Consider the following 15,788-nt stretch of genomic DNA (forward strand, 5'->3'; position numbering starts at 1 on the left):
CACACACAGGGCACCACCCAGCCTGATCCCCGCTGTGTTAAAAATGCCAGCTTGGCACCTTGGTAGTGCCACCCTGGTAGTGCCCTTTCCAGTGTCACCTGGGCACCTTGGCATTACCAGAGTGCCCTCATGGCATCAGAAGTGCTAGAATGCCACCCTGCCCAGAGGGCAAGCACCTGGGTGACTCTGATCCCCTGCAGACCCCACGAGTCCCGTTCCCGTTTGTGGAGACAATGACTGAGTGGCGCTCGCCTGATGTCTCCAAGGTGAGAGGTTTAGATCCTACGCTTTGGTTAGATCTCAGGAACGCATAGATATATTAGAGTGAGACTAGCTGTCTCACTCTAACTTACAGATATGATAAAAAATTTCACAACGCAACGTCTTGCGCAAGCGTGTTCAATCTCCCGAGAATTGGCGAGCCGGGTAGATCCTGGAAGTGGGATCTCCTGACATGTACTGGCTGTGCTGCTTTTCGGGCACAATGCGGCCAGTCAATCACATCCCTGGGCTTCCACACATCCTTTTTACAGCTTTATCAACTTGGTTCACTTTTTTGGGAACGGATTTATTCGCTGGGTTAGACTACTTTATGGGGCACCAACGGCAAGCGTAGTTACAGGTCGACATAGATCGGAGTATTTCCGATTATATAGGGGAACAAGACAGGGATGCCCGCTGTCTCCATTGTTGTTTGCGCTGGCAATTGAACCTCTGGCCATGGTGCTGAGAGACTCCAGGAAATGGAGAGGGGTGACTAGAGGGGGAGAAGAACACCGAGTCTCGTTATACGCGGATGACCTATTGTTATACGTGTCGGACCCAGCGGGGGGGATGATAGAGGTTATGCGAATCTTGAGGAGGTTCGGGGAATTTTCGGGGTATAGGTTAAACATGGGGAAGAGTGAATTATATGTGATACATCCAGGGGACCAGAGTAGAGAGATAGAAGGCTTACCGCTAAGGAAAGTGGAAAGAAACTTCCGATACTTGGGGATTCAGATCGCTAGGAGCTGGGGAACCTTGCACAGACTTAATCTGACACGGCTGGTAGAACAAATGGAGGAGGACTTTAAGAGGTGGGACATGCAGCCTTTATCGTTGGCGGGCAGGGTGCAGGCAATTAAGATGATGGTCCTCCCGAGGTTCTTATTTGTATTTCAATGTCTCCCTATTTTAATCACCAGGACCTTTTTTAATAAAATAGATAGGAGCATTATGAGCTTTGTGTGGGCAGGGAAAGTTCCGAGAGTAAGGAGGGGGTTCCTTCAGCGCAGTAGGGACAGAGGAGGACTGGCACTACCGAACTTGGGAGATTATTATTGGGCCGCCAATGTGGCAATGATACGTAGATGGATGATGGAGGGTGAGGGAGCGGCGTGGAAAAGGCTGGAGAGAAGGTCCTGTAAAGGGACGAGTCTAGAGGCGCTGGTGACGGCGCCGCTACCGTTCTCACCGAAAAAGTACACCACGAACCCGGTGGTGGCGGCAACACTGAACATATGGGGACAGTGGAGGCGACAGAGAGGGGTGCGGGGAGCCCTGGTGGGGTCCCCTATCAGGAACAACCATAGGTTCGCCCCAGGAAGAATGGATGGAGGATTTCAGAGCTGGTACCAGTTGGGAATTAGGAAGGTGGGAGATTTATTCATAGATGGGACTTTTGCGAGCTTGGGAGCACTGGAGGAAAAGTATAAGTTACCCCGGGGGAATTTCTTGAGATATATGCAGGTGAGGGCGTTTACTAGACAACAGGTGAGGGAATTTCCGCGGCTCTCGACACAGGGGATACAGGACAGGGTGCTTTCAGGGGTGTGGGTCGGAGAGGGCAAGGTGTCAGAGATTTATAGAGAGATGAGGGAAGAGGGGGAGGAGTCGGTGGGCGAACTAAAAAGAAAGTGGGAAGAAGAATTAGGGGAGGAGATAGAGGAGGGTATGTGGGCTGATGCCCTAAGCAGGGTAAATTCCTCTTCCTCATGCGCCAGGCTTAGCCTGATTCAATTTAAGGTGCTACATAGAGCACACATAACGGGGGCAAGATTGAGCAGGTTCTTTGGAGTGGAGGACAAATGTGGGAGGTGTGGCGGGAGCCCGGCAAACCACGCACATATGTTTTGGGTGTGCCCGGCACTGGAAGGGTATTGGAAGGGAGTGACGGGAGTGATTTCGCAGGTGGTGAATGCCCGGGTCAAACCAGGCTGGGGGTTAGCTCTATTTGGAGTTGCGGAAGAGCCGGGAGTGCAGGAGGCGAAAGAGGCCGATGTCGTGGCCTTTGCGTCCCTCGTAGCCCGGCGCAGGATCCTACTCATGTGGAAGGAGGCGAAACCCCCCGGACTGGAGGCCTGGGTAAACGATATGGCGGGGTTTATTAAACTGGAGCAGATAAAGTTTGCCCTGAGAGGATCGGCTCAAGGGTTCACCAGGCGGTGGCAGCCATTTCTCGACTACCAAGGGGAATGTTAGAGGGAAGACGGATGACCAGCAGCAGCAACCCAGGGGGGAGGGGGGGAGGGGGGGAGGCAGTTGAGTATAGGTCAATAGAGTACGAGGTTTTGTTACTTGTATATTATTACTACTATTATTATTGTTAAAAAGTTTTTAAATTTCTGTTTTGTTACTGTTATCGTTTCGCTTGTTTTGTAAGCGGGAAAAATGTTGCTCAGGGAAAAAGATTTCAATAAAATATATATTTTTTTAAAAACTTGGTTCACTTTTAAAGATTTATCTTCTGTAAATTGGGCTGTTTTGCAACAGATTACTTGTATGTAAGAGTGAATGCAATTAAACACTGTGTCACAAGAATTCACAGTGAGATCACCTACAGTGAGCTGTATGAAGCTTTGGAGAAGATGTTTCCTGATAGAAAATTTACCCTCATACACAAACAAAATGGTGAGTGAAAAACTCTACATCTGTTACCTAACCCAATCTGAGGACATGAGCATAATCTTCCTATTTAGGGCCTTAGTTGCAAAATCAACTGTTCATCATACACACACTTTTATTTCTGCAGATTCACTTGTAATTAATGGAGACTTAAGTTTACACAGCATTCTTCAGGAAGAAGAAAGTATCACTCTGGAAGCTTACAGCGAAGAGTTGAGACCAGAAAACATTTATAACGTCCAAGGTGAGTGACCGCACGGAAGCAATGACTGTAAGAAAAACTCAAATTTATTTCTGCTATTATTCTACACCTCCTACTCCCCGAAGGGTCTCCCATGGGCTGGGGCATTTATGTCCCAGAGGCCCCTGGCTTAAGGGAGTGGCTCCACCCCCTCATCTAGGGAGATTGTATTCAGGTGAGGCCACAGGAACTCGTAGGTTACATACCCCATGGGCTCTGGTCGGGTTATAACAACTTTATCAGGAAAAAAGGAGTATGCACCTGGAAGGTAATGGTATTGGTTCAAACAACTGATTAAGAGAAGTATATGTAATTTCATTGAGTTTTAGTGGATAATAAATAAGTGGGGTTTGCTCTAGTAGTTTGTCCCAAGCAGGCAGAAACTGAGTTTTGTGCCCAGGAAAGTTTACCCCAAACAACTTCACTTCTCTCAACTCCATGTACCACATGGGTTTCCCACACTGAAATAAATCAAAATCTTCCTAAGTAGTTTTCAGATTTTCCTAGCATGCTTCATTGGTAGATACGGGTAACATTTTGCTTTCCTTCAGTTTCCATCCCATCTCCAGCCCCAGAGGTAATGACTTCTTACTGAGTTACAGTTTTCACTCCCAGATTTAGACTTGTGGTCTAGACAGTGAGCGTTGACACTATTCCACGAGAGACAGTGAATGATGGCTAAACTCAAATTCCTGTGGATCCTTGGGAAAGGTGGCCTTCTATGTTTCCATGTTTCCATAGTGACGAGTAGTGGAACCCTATTGCAGGAGAATCTCAATAGTAGTACCCATATTTGTTCATGAGAATTGCACATTACTGGCAGGGCCAGAATTTAATGCCCATCTCTAATTACCTTTGAAAACCTAGGTGTTGGTGAGCCATCTTCTGGAATCACAGCAGCCCCTAAGGCATATGTACCTCCACAGTGTTATTAGTAAGGGTGAGTCAGTTCCAACATCAGTAAACAGCCTGGGAGATACCACTGACTAGAAACTTAACTGGACCAGCAGCATAAAGAATGTGGCTACAGGACCGGGTCAGAGGCTGGGAATTATGTGGCAGGTAACTCACTTCCTGACTCAATTATCTTGATCAATTAGGCCAGTGGGCCGACGAATGGCAGATGGAGTTTAATTTAGATAAATGTGAGGTGATGCATTTTGGCAGATCGAATCAGGCCAGGACCTACTCAGTTAATGGTATGGCGTTGGGGAGAGTTATAGAACAAAGAGATCTAGGAGTACAGGTTCATAGCTCCTTGAAGGTGGAGTCGCAGGTGGACAGGGTGGTGAAGAAGGCATTCGGCATGCTTGGTTTCATTGGTCAGAACATTGAATATAGGAGTTGGGACGTCTTGTTGAAGTTGTACAAGACATTGGTACGGCCACACTTGGAATACTGTGTGCAGTTCTGGTCACCCTATTATAGAAAGGATATTATTAAACTAGAAAGAGTGCAGAAAAGATTTACTAGGATGTTGCCGGGACTTGATGGTTTGAGTTATAAGGAGAGGCTGGATAGACTGGGACTTTTTTCCCTGGAGCGTAGGAGGCTTAGGGGTGATCTTATAGAGGTCTATAAAATAATGAGGGGCATAGATAAGGTAGATAGTCAACATCTTTTCCCAAAGGTAGGGGAGTCTAAAACTAGAGGGCATAGGTTTAAGGTGAGAGGGGAGAGATTCAGAAGGGCCCAGAGGGGCAATTTCTTCACTCAGAGGGTACTGAGTGTCTGGAATGGGCTGCCAGAGGTAGTAGTAGAAGCGGGTACAATTGTGTCTTTCAAAAAGCATTTAGATGGTTACATGGGTAAGATGGGTATAGAGGGTTATGGGCCAAGTGCGGGCAACTGGGACTAGCTTAATGGTAAAAAACTGGGCGGCATGGACTGGTTGGGCCGAAGGGCCTGTTTCCATGCTGTAAACTTCTATGATTCTATGACTCCCCAAAGCCTGCCTGCAATCTACAAGTCAGAAATGTGATGGATTTCTCCCCACTTCCTGAGGAGTGCAGCTCCAACAACACTAACAAAGTTGACACCACCCAGGACAAACTTGATTGGCAACTCATTCACTGCCTCCAACACCAACAGTGTGTGTCATACACCCGATACATGATGTGCTGCACCAAAGCTCCTTTGACAGCACCTTCCAAACCTGCAACCTCTACCACCTTGAAGGATTTCTTATTTTAAATGTTTTTATTGATGTTTTTACATATTATACACTATACATTTGGTAAGGATAACTGTGCCATTACAATGTCCTTTTCCTCTGTGCCGATCTTCCCCCGCCCCTGGGGGTTCCTTTTCTTATGGTCCTGTTCTAGGCCCCCTCTGTGTTGGATGTTTTCTACCCCATCCCTCCTTTTTCCCGCAGTCCACGTCCCCCCATCCCTTTTCCTCCCACCTTTCTTGTCTGCTCCCTGTGCTCCCGTGGCTCTCTCCCCCCGCTCTGTTGGCTTCAAAGAGATCCTGGAAAAAGTTGGTGAATGCCGCCCATGCTGCGTGGAAGCCATCCTCTGCCCCTCGGATGGTGAACTTAATAAAAACATAAGAACTAGGAGCAGGAGTAGGCCATCTGGCCCCTTGAGCCAGCTCCACCATTCAATGAGATCATGGCTGATCTTTTGTGGACTCAGCTCCACTGAAAATTTTTTTTTGTGAGCGATAGAACTTCACTTATATTTCATATTGTCCCACCTCAGAAATACCCCAAAATGTTTCTGTAGTGGAACACAGCACCTACTACCCACACAGCAAGACCCCAAGGTGAAAACATGTTGATGCTGCTGATACAACCACTACTTTGTGTCCTTCTGATATTGCCAAGAGGGCTACCTTTCCACACAAACCAGCTAGTACTGTGGCTTAGTTTTTCCAAGGACAGCACCTGCAACAATGCAGTTCTCTCTGGTCTGGAATACAAGCTGACATACTGTCAGTGACGCTCTAGCTTTCCAATTGGGAGGTAAGGATTCTGCCAAGTGAGCCAGGTGGAGAAATTACGATAGATCTGCCAGCCAGTCTGCAGCTTTGGGTGTTGCTGCTGATCGCCAGCCGAGCAGGATTCTCCAGCGGGCGTTAAAGAAGCAAAGGCAAGGGCATCTGACCTCTTCCCCTTGAATAGTTCTGGCTGGTCCGATAACCCGGAGACTGCCACCTCATAAGTTCATAAGATATAGGAGCTGAATTAGGCCATTCGACCCATCGAGTCTGCTCTGCCATTCTATCATGGCTGACATGTTTCTCATTTGCTACCTACACTGTTACAGACCAAGAGCTGGATTGCGAAATCAGCCAGGGCATCTCCTCCCTAGAATTCATGACCTAGGAGCAGGAGAAGGCAATTTAGCCTCCTGAGCCTAAACACCTTCAACATGATCATGGCAGATCCCATCCTGGCCTCAACCCTACCGTCCTGTCCGTTCTCCATAACCCTTCAACCCATTACCAATTAAAAATCTGTCTAACTCCTCAAATTTACTCACTGTCCGTGCATCCACCGCACTCTGGGGTAGTGAATTCCACAGATTCACACGCCTTTGGGAGAAGTAGATTTTTCTCAAATCAGTTTTAAATCCCCCTCCCACTCCAAGTTCCTTTGCAGCCCAGATGAGATATCCTGAACCCGAACACCAGGTAAGCAACACACCCTTTGGGATTCTCGATCCTGGTTTCAGAACAGTGTCAATGCCTCTAACTGTACTATTCCCAATTACGACTACATTTCTTTTCTCTCCCCCCACTTGAACAGCTCCCTGTACTACGGTGCTTTGGCCAGTTTGCTCATCCTCCCTCCAGTCTCCATTTCCGTCCACACAGGGAGCAAGAATCTCAAACCTGTCAGACAGGGATAAAGGCTGAGGCTCCTGCAACCCTACCTCCTAGATCCCTCCACCTCTACAGACATGGCCATTGGGAACCGCAATGGGGTCCACCAGCTCCTACATCATGCAGAAACGACACATCACCTGACTCTCCATCTGTATTTTATTTAATTAGTTTTTAATTTGGTTTTGAAACCCTAATTATTTATTTTATAAACTTTTTAAAAATCTCTCCTTATTACCGTTGTCTGAAAGCAATTTATAAACTGTAATCAAGTGGGTTTTCAAATTTAACACATTTTCCCTATTAGCCAAGCAAATCACAGCCTTCCTATGATGTCCTTTGATTTTTTTCCCCAGTTGGAAGAAATTAAATGAAAATTGCTTATTGTCACAAGTAGGCTTCAATGAAGTTACTGTCGCCACATTCCGGCACCTGTTCGGGGAGGCTGTTACGGGAATTGAACCGTGCTGCTGGCTTGCCTTGGTCTGCTTTCAAAGCCAGCGATTTAGCCCTGTGCTAAACAGCCCCTACTTCCTTAACGTCCTGAGTTGTAATCTGTTTAATTACCGAGCAGCTGCTCTCCTCTCTGCTGCAGTGTCTGGAACCTATCTCCGACTCTGACCCTGGAGACTTTCCAGTCACTTCCCTCCCTTGTAGCCTCAGTTGCCAGTGTCACCTTCTCCCAGTTCCACCAAACTCCTGGTTTTCACCCAACTCCAAAATACACTCTCAATCAGCCAAAGCAGCACTCACTCTTGGGCACGGCTCCAACCTCAGTCCCACAACCTGGGACATTGCTTCGAAGAAGGTTGTCCAGAACCCGATAGGTCTGGGGCATGTCCAAAACATGTGGGCGTGGTTGGCCGGGCCTCCCTGGCACCATTCACATTTGTCCTTCACCTACGGGAAGAACCTGCCCATTCGGCTTCTTGTCAGGTGTGCTCTGTGCACCATTTTCAGCTGCATGAGGTTTAGCCTTGCGCACGAGGAGGTGGAGTTGGCCCTGCGCAGTGCTTCGCTCCAGAGTCCTCACCCTATTTCCATCCCTAGCTCTTCCTCCCATTTTTCCCATGTCTCATCCAGTGGGGAGCGCATCCTTTCTAAGAGTCGTCTGTACAGGCCCCCACAGTTTCCCTTCCTCAGTCTAACCACATCCAGTAACTCCTCTAGCATCTTGCTTCTCGGGGTTCATGGGTATGTAGTCATCTCTGTGACGTTCTCTGTTTTGTAAATTAGGATGTCTTGAGAACTTAGTGTAGCACAAAGAACATCAAGCTAAGTTTTTTTTTTTAGAAAATATTTTATTGAAGCATTTGTAATTTTCACAATTTAACATATTGACATTTCTTTTTTTTAAAATAATTTTTATTAAAGGTTTTCATAAAATATCAATAACAAAATGAGAAAGAAAAAAGAACCCAACAGGGTTAAGTACAAAACACAATCTAAAAAAGCAGCCCCCCAAACCCCTCCCCCCCCGGTACCTGAATAATAAATTAACATTAACACCCCGACTTAAGACAACAGGTGTATACACCCCCTCAGACCCTTCCAGTGTAAATAACAGAAACAAAAATAAAGTAAACCCCCCCCCACCCCCCGAGCTGCTGCTGCCATTGCCCAATGTCTAGCGTTCTGCCAGAAAGTCTAAGAACGGTTGCCACCGCCTAAAGAACCCTTGTACCGACCCTCTTAAGGCTAATTTCACCCTCTCCAACTTAATAAACCCCGTCATATCGCTGATCCAGGATTCCACGCTTGGGGGCCTCGTATCTTTCCACTGAAGGAGAATCCTTCGCCGGGCTACCAGGGACGCAAAGGCCAGAATTCCGGCCTCTTTCGCCTCCTGCACTCCCGGCTCCTCTGCCACCCCAAATATTGCGAGCCCCCAGCCCGGTTTGACCCTGGATCCTACCACCCTCGACACCGTCCTCGCTACGCCCTTCCAAAATTCCTCCAGCGCTGGGCATGCCCAGAACATATGGGTGTGATTTGCTGGGCTCCCTGAGCACCTAACACACCTGTCCTCACCCCCAAAAAACCTGCTCATCCTTGTCCCGGTCATGTGTGCCCTGTGCAGCACCTTAAACTGTATGAGGCTGAGCCTCGCGCATGAAGAGGAAGAGTTCACCCTCCCTAGGGCATCTGCCCACGTCCCCCTTCGATCTCCTCTCCCAACTCCTCCTCCCACTTACCTTTCAACTCCACCACCGAGGCCTCCTGCATCACCTGGTAAGTTTCCGAGATCTTCCCCACTCCCACCCACCCCCCCGAGAGCACCCTGTCCTGTACTGTGTGTGGCAGTAGCCGTGGGAATTCCACCACCTGCCGTCTGGCAAACGCCCTTACCTGTAAGTACCTGAAGGTGTTCCCCGGGGGGAGCCCATACTTCTCCTCCAGCTCACCCAAGCTCGTGAACTTACCGTCCACAAACAGGTCCCCCAACTAACATATTGACATTTCTAAAACAACCACGTGGGTTGACGCACAAAATACCCCAAAAATAACAGCAAACAATAGACCACATACCCCACTTCTCCCGCCCTATCCCCAATTACCCGTATACTAAATTCCCTGAACTTATTTAACATTATCATGCCTCCTATTTTCCTCCCCACCCCCCTCTTTGTCCCTTTCCCCCCTTACCACTGACATTCAGTTTTTGTTAAAGAAATCAATGAACGCCCGCCAACTCCAGGCGAATCCCTGTATTGATCCTCTGAGAGCGAACTTGATTTTCTCCAGACTGAGAAACTCTACCATATCGCTGACCCACTCTCCTGATTCTGGGGGCTCCGAGTCCCTCCATCTCAGCAAGATCTGTCTCCGGGCCACCAGGGAGGAGAAGGCCAGGATATTGGCCTCTTTCCCCCCTCTTTGCCCCGGATCTTCCGACACCCCAAATATTGCTAATTCTGGACTCGGGGAGTTACCCTACCTTCCAGGACTTCCGACATAACATCTGCGAATCCCTGCCAGAATTCCCTCAGTTTTGGACATGCCCAAAACATATGAACATGGTTGGCCGGGCTACCCCCACACCGCCCACATCTGTCCTCCACCACCTTGAAGAACCTACTCAGCCGAGCTACCGTCATGTGGGCCCTGTGGGCTACCTTGAACAGAATCAAGCGGAGTCTAGCACAGGACGAGGATGCATTTACCCTTTTCAAGGCTTTTTCCCACAGTTCAGTTTCCAGCTCCCCTCCTAGCTCCTCTTCCCACTTCCTCTTCATCTCTCTGATAGGGGCCCCTTCCCACTCTAACAATTCCCTGTATATGTCCGAAACCTTCCCACCTCCAACCCCTGTTTTTGACAGCACTCCGGAGGAGGCAAGGAAAGATTGGGACCTGTCTCCGTACAAGGTCCCACATTTGAAGGTACCGAAACCCGTTCCCACCCGGCAAATCAAACTCCTCCTCTAATGTCTTCAAGGACGGAAGCCCTCCTGGATGAATAGATCCCCAAATCTCTCAATCCCTGCCCGCTGCCATACCTTAGCCCCCATCCAGCCCCCCCGGGACAAACCGGCGATTGTCACAGATCGGTGACCACACTTACGCCCCCTCCAGTCTCATACGCTGCCCCCATTGCCCCCACACCCTCAGGGCTGCCACCACCACAGGACTTGTGGAGTACTGAGCCGGCGAGAACGACAGGGGCACCGTCAGTAAAGCCTCCAGACTCGTACCGTTGCAGGATGCTGCCTCCATCTGCTCCCAGACTGACCCCTCCCCACTACCCACTTCCTGACCATCGATATGTTGGCAGTCCAGTAATAGTTAATAAAGCTCGGGAGAGCCAATGCCCCTTCCCCGCGGGCCCGTTCCAGGAGTATCCTCTTTACTCTCGGGGTTTTACCCGCCCATATAAACCTCGATATTGCCACATTCATACTTCTGAAAAAAGCCTTTGGGACAAAAATCGGGAGACACTGAAAAAAGAAAAACAGTCTCGGAAGGGCAGTCATCTTCACCGTCTGAACCCTCCCCGCCAGCGTCAGTGGGAGCATGTCCCATCTACGGAAATCCCTTCTCATTTGATCCACTGCTTTGCCCAAATTTAACTTGTGAAGCTGCCCCCGATCCTTGACCACTTGAATCCCCAGATACCCAAAACTCTTCCCAACCACTTTAAAAGGTAGCTCCTTCAGCCTCCTTTCCTGCCCCCGTGCCTGAATCACGAACATCTCGCTTTTTCCCATATTTAACTTAAAGCCTGAAAATCGCCCAAAATCTCCTAATACCTCCATGATTTCGGCCATCCCCCCCATCGGGTCCGTGATCTAAAGCAATAAATTGTCCGCATAGAGAGAGACCCTGTGCTCCACCCCCATCTCACTATACCCCTCCAGGTATTCGCTGCTCTCAGAGCCTTGCTAAGGGTTCTATGGCTACGACAAACAGTAATGGGGAGAGCGGGCATCCCTGCCTTGTCCCCCGACAAAGACTAAAGTATTCTAACCAAACTCAGTTAGTTCTTACATTTGCCACCGGGGCCTGGTACAATAGCTGGACCCACTCCACAAATCCCTGCCCAAACCCAAACCTGCCTAAAATATCCCATAGATACTTCCACTCCACTCAGTCAAAAGCCTTCTCCGCGTTCATGGCTACTACCACCTCAGCCTCGCGCCCGTCCGCTGGCACCATAATTACATTAAGAAGCCGTCTAGTGTTGGATGTCAGGTGCCTGCCCTTTACACATCCCATCTGATCCTCCCCAATTATCTCCGGGGCACAATCCTCTATTCAAGTGGCCAGGATCTTTGCCAATAATTTGGCATCTACATTCAAGAGGGCGATTGGCCTGTACGATCCACAGCTCTCCGGATCCTTGTCACGCTTCAGGGTGAGAGAAATTGATGCCTGTGATAACGTTGGAGGGAGCACTCCCAGCTCCTTGGACTCATTGAAAGCCTGACCAGGAGCGGCCCCAGTAACCCAGAGAACTTCTTATAAAATTCCACTGGGAACCCATCAGGTCCTGGGGCTTTACCTGATTGCATCGCCCCCAGTCCCTCTATCACCTCCCCAAGCCTAATCGTGCCCCCCAGGGCCTCATTTACCTTTGGGAACTCTAGCCTCCCCAGGAATTGATTCATGCCCTCCTCCCCAACCGGGGATTCCGACTCGTATCGCTGGCTATAAAATTCCCGGAACACTTCATTCACCGCCTCCGGATCCGTCACCATCTTCCTCCTCAAATCCGTTATTTTCCCTATTTCTCTCACTGCCCCCTGTTTCCTCAGCTGATGTGCCAGCATCCTGCTAGCTTTCTCCCCATGTTCATATATTGCCCCTTTTACCCTCCTCAGCTGACCCTCCGCCTTTCCTGTGGAAAGGAGCCCAAACTCCATTTGAAGTCTCTGAAGCTCCTTCAGGAGCTCCTCATTTGGAGACTCCGAATATCTCCTGTTCACCTGTAAGATTTCTCCGACCAACCTGTCCAGCTCCGACGGCTCAGTTTTATCCCTGTGGGCTCGAATCAAAATACATTCCCCTCTAATGGCCACTTTCAGTGCCTCCCAGACCACCCCAGCTGCAGTTTCTCCCGTGTCATTGATCTTTATGTACCCCCGAATGACCTCTCTCACTCGCTCACAAATCTCCTCATCCGCTAACAGCGCTGTATCTAGTCTCCACTGTGGGGGCTGGGACATTCCCGTGTCTGCCCGTAGGTCTATCCAGTGTGGTGTATGATCTGAGACCACAATTGCTGAGTACTCAGTGTCCTCAACCCCTGCTAACAGTGTCTTATCTAGCATGAAGAAATCTATCCTGGAGTGCGCCTTATGTACATGGGAGTTGAATGAATATTCCCTGCTCCTTGGTCTCTCAAATCACCACGGATCTACCCCTCCCATGCGCTCCATGAACCCCCGCAGTTCCTTTGCCATTGCTGATAGCTTCCCTGACCTAGCACTTGACCGGTCTAACCTTGGGTCCAGGTCCGTATTAAAGTCACCCCTCATGATCAGCCGGTGCGAGTCAAGGTCTGGGGGGTGGGGGGGGGGGGCCTTGACCTGTTCTCCGGATCCTCCACCTTGGCTCTGAGTCCTTTGTTGGCCTCCACCACACTCTGCAGCTCCACGCCCATCACTGGTCACTATGTTGTGGCACAGATTCCTCCATCATCTTCAAATTCTCTCCTTACTCCCGTATCTTGGCCGGTGCCTTCAACACTGTCACCTTAAATGGGCCATTGCCTCCTCCACCAACTCCTTCATCGCAACCATCATCTCCTGACGCATCACCTCCATGTGTTTGGCGAGCTGCCTCTCAAACTCTCCAGCCATCACCTCGGTCAAAGTCTCTACTGTGAAGGGCTTGGCCCCACCCAGCAACCCAGCCTCCGCCATCTTTCTTGCTGCTGGACTGACCCAATCTCTCGCCGGCGAACGTTCGCTCGCTCCCTTCTTCCCAGCGACTTTTTTCTGGGTCTTTGACATTCCCCACCTTCCTGCACCAGCTTACCCAAAACCTGCTCCTGGAACCGGGCATTAAACACCAAAAACCAGAGCCTCGAGCAGGAGTCACCCAACGTGAGACTTCCACCTACATGCCACCATCGGAAGACCCCAGCATTCGGTAGATTTTGACAATATTCCAATAAGGCATCACTCATCAAGTGACAATTGGCTTTTCACAAATCAATTGTTCCTGGTTGGGACATGGGTCTCCCTGTTACGATTTCAAACTGACTCAGACCCGTAGTTTTGTTAGGAATTGTCCTAATACTGCACAGGACTATTGGTAATGGCTGGGGCCACGGCATTCCTTCCTGATGATGTTTGGCAAGTCGTTGTTTCAGAGTTCTGTTCATTCGTTCCACTTGCCCTGACGATAGTGGGTGATGAGGACAATTAAGTCCCAGGTAATGTTCAGTAGTCTACAGGCTTCTTGGCAGACAGCATCTGTAAAATGGATTCCCTGGTCAGAGTCAATGCTGGTTGGGACTCTCCATCGGGGAACATAGTCCTTACATAGGACCTTGGCCATGTTATTGGCTGTGGCCCTTCTAGCTGAAACGGCTTCCAACCATCTTGAGAACTTGCCGACCACCACAAGAACATCAGTGTATCCATGAGATGGCGGAAGGGAAATATAGTCGACCTGTAAAAGCTGGATTGTTCCGGCAGGGGCAGGAGACCTCAGTTGGGGCATTACTGTGATAGGTTGAGGATTATTCTTCTGGCATACCACACATCGGTGTGCTACCAACTAGGCGTGTGTTTTGAATCCCCAACCCCACCAGCTTTTCTGGAACCGTGCCGTCATTTGTTGCGGGACCCAATGCCCCCATGAATGGATCTGTTGGGCTAAATAGTGCATCAGTGCTTGTGGCGCGATTGGCTTGTCAGTACCTCTTTGTCTCCAGATGCCTTTATCACATAGTTTCATTATTGCCTCAATCCATGCCAACTTGTCCTCGTGAGAGCAGTCGCCTTACATTGTCTGTAGGTCTCGAGTTAGACTGATTGCTTCCAGTCTGCACATTTGTATTGGTTCCTTTGGAGAAGCGCATTGTGAGGCGGCTTTTTTGGCTGCCTTGTTGGATAGGGCGTTTCCTTGTGCTTCTATGGTATTTTCCTTCGTATGGACCTTACACTTCAAAATGGACACTTAACGGGGTAGTTGTATGACCTCTAGTAAGTCTCGTGCCTCTTTCCCATTTTGGATGGGTGCACCTGCGGCGGTGAGAGATCTTCTCCGCCACAACTGGCCAAAGTCGTGAGCAACTCCAAAGCTGTACCTTGAGTCTGTATAGATGTTAGCCATCTGTTCTTTTGCAATCCGGCATGCTTCTGCCAGGGCCCATAACTCAGACTGTTGGCTGACGTCCTTGAGGGTAGACAACCCTTTGCCAGCTTGTGACTGCCCCTCCTGCTTTTCGGAAGCCATTGTTTGTAAATAGGATCAAGTCTGGGTTGTGCAATGGCTCCGCTGCCGCCAAGCTAGATTCCTCCATTTTGTTCAAGATCTCCACACCGTCATGTCCCTCTCCTCCCCCCTCTTGCTTGGGAAGCAGGAGCATAGATGGTGGATTCAACAGGCTAGCCCAGACACTTTAGAGATTGGGGGCTTCCAGGATCGCTGTCCATCTGCAATATTCTGTTCATAGACAGCAGAATGTGTATGGTGCGGGGACACATGACGGTTAACTTTTGGTCTAGGACTAGACCGTAGTGGCCATTACAGCTTGACACGTAGCTTCCATGGCTCTCAGGCAACTTCCCCATCCGAGGGCCACTGTGTCCAGTTTTTCAGAGTAGTATCCAATTGTTGATCCCCATATCCTTGTGCCTGTATTGCTGTGATGTATCCTTCTTTCTCATGGACAAACAAGGTAAAAGGCTTCCCATTGTCAGGGATTCCTAGAGCCGGTGCCGAACACAAGGCCTTTTTTAGATTCGCGATGTGCCTCTAGCTCTTCTTCCGTGAGGGAAATGCCTTCTTTGGATTTTCGCTCCCCCTTTAAAAGGTTTTTCAATGGCTGAGCAGGCTGTGTGTAGGAGTTGATCCAATTTTGGTTAAAGTTACACAAACCCAAAAAGGACCTGAGCTCTTGGATAGTAGTGGGCTGTTTGGCAGTTCGAATGGCTGTGGTTCTATCCTGAGTAAGTTCTCTCTTTCCTTCCGAAATCTTTTGTCCGAGGTACACAACCTCTGCCTGGGCAATTTGTGCTTGGCAATGCTGGCTTTGTGTACTCTCAGGTGGCGGTGGAGGTGGTCCAGCATGGTACGTAGGTCTTGTTCGTGTTGTTCTTCTGTGTTGGATGCCAACAGGATGTCATCCACGAACTGAATAACCGTGGATTGCATGGTA

At 49.3% G+C, this 15,788-nt stretch overlaps 1 protein-coding gene across 4 annotated transcripts in view; it reads left to right on the forward strand.

Annotated features, from left to right (window-relative positions):
- LOC140414727 (uncharacterized) overlaps positions 1–15,788 on the forward strand; it is a 147,110-nt gene that overhangs the window by 120,620 nt on the left and 10,702 nt on the right. For 3 of the 4 annotated variants that reach the window (XM_072501001.1, XM_072501002.1, XM_072501004.1), the window contains 2 exons: positions 2,755–2,892; positions 3,014–3,130. In XM_072501001.1, coding sequence (XP_072357102.1) covers positions 2,755–2,892; positions 3,014–3,130 — 255 coding nt within the window. Of the gene's footprint in view, positions 1–2,754; positions 2,893–3,013; positions 3,131–3,994; positions 4,132–15,788 lie in introns of those variants that run through there. The other variant, XM_072501003.1, reaches the window with a different exon arrangement.

This window comes from Scyliorhinus torazame, chromosome 1 (assembly GCF_047496885.1).
Source record: "Scyliorhinus torazame isolate Kashiwa2021f chromosome 1, sScyTor2.1, whole genome shotgun sequence".
NCBI lineage: Eukaryota > Metazoa > Chordata > Chondrichthyes > Carcharhiniformes > Scyliorhinidae > Scyliorhinus > Scyliorhinus torazame.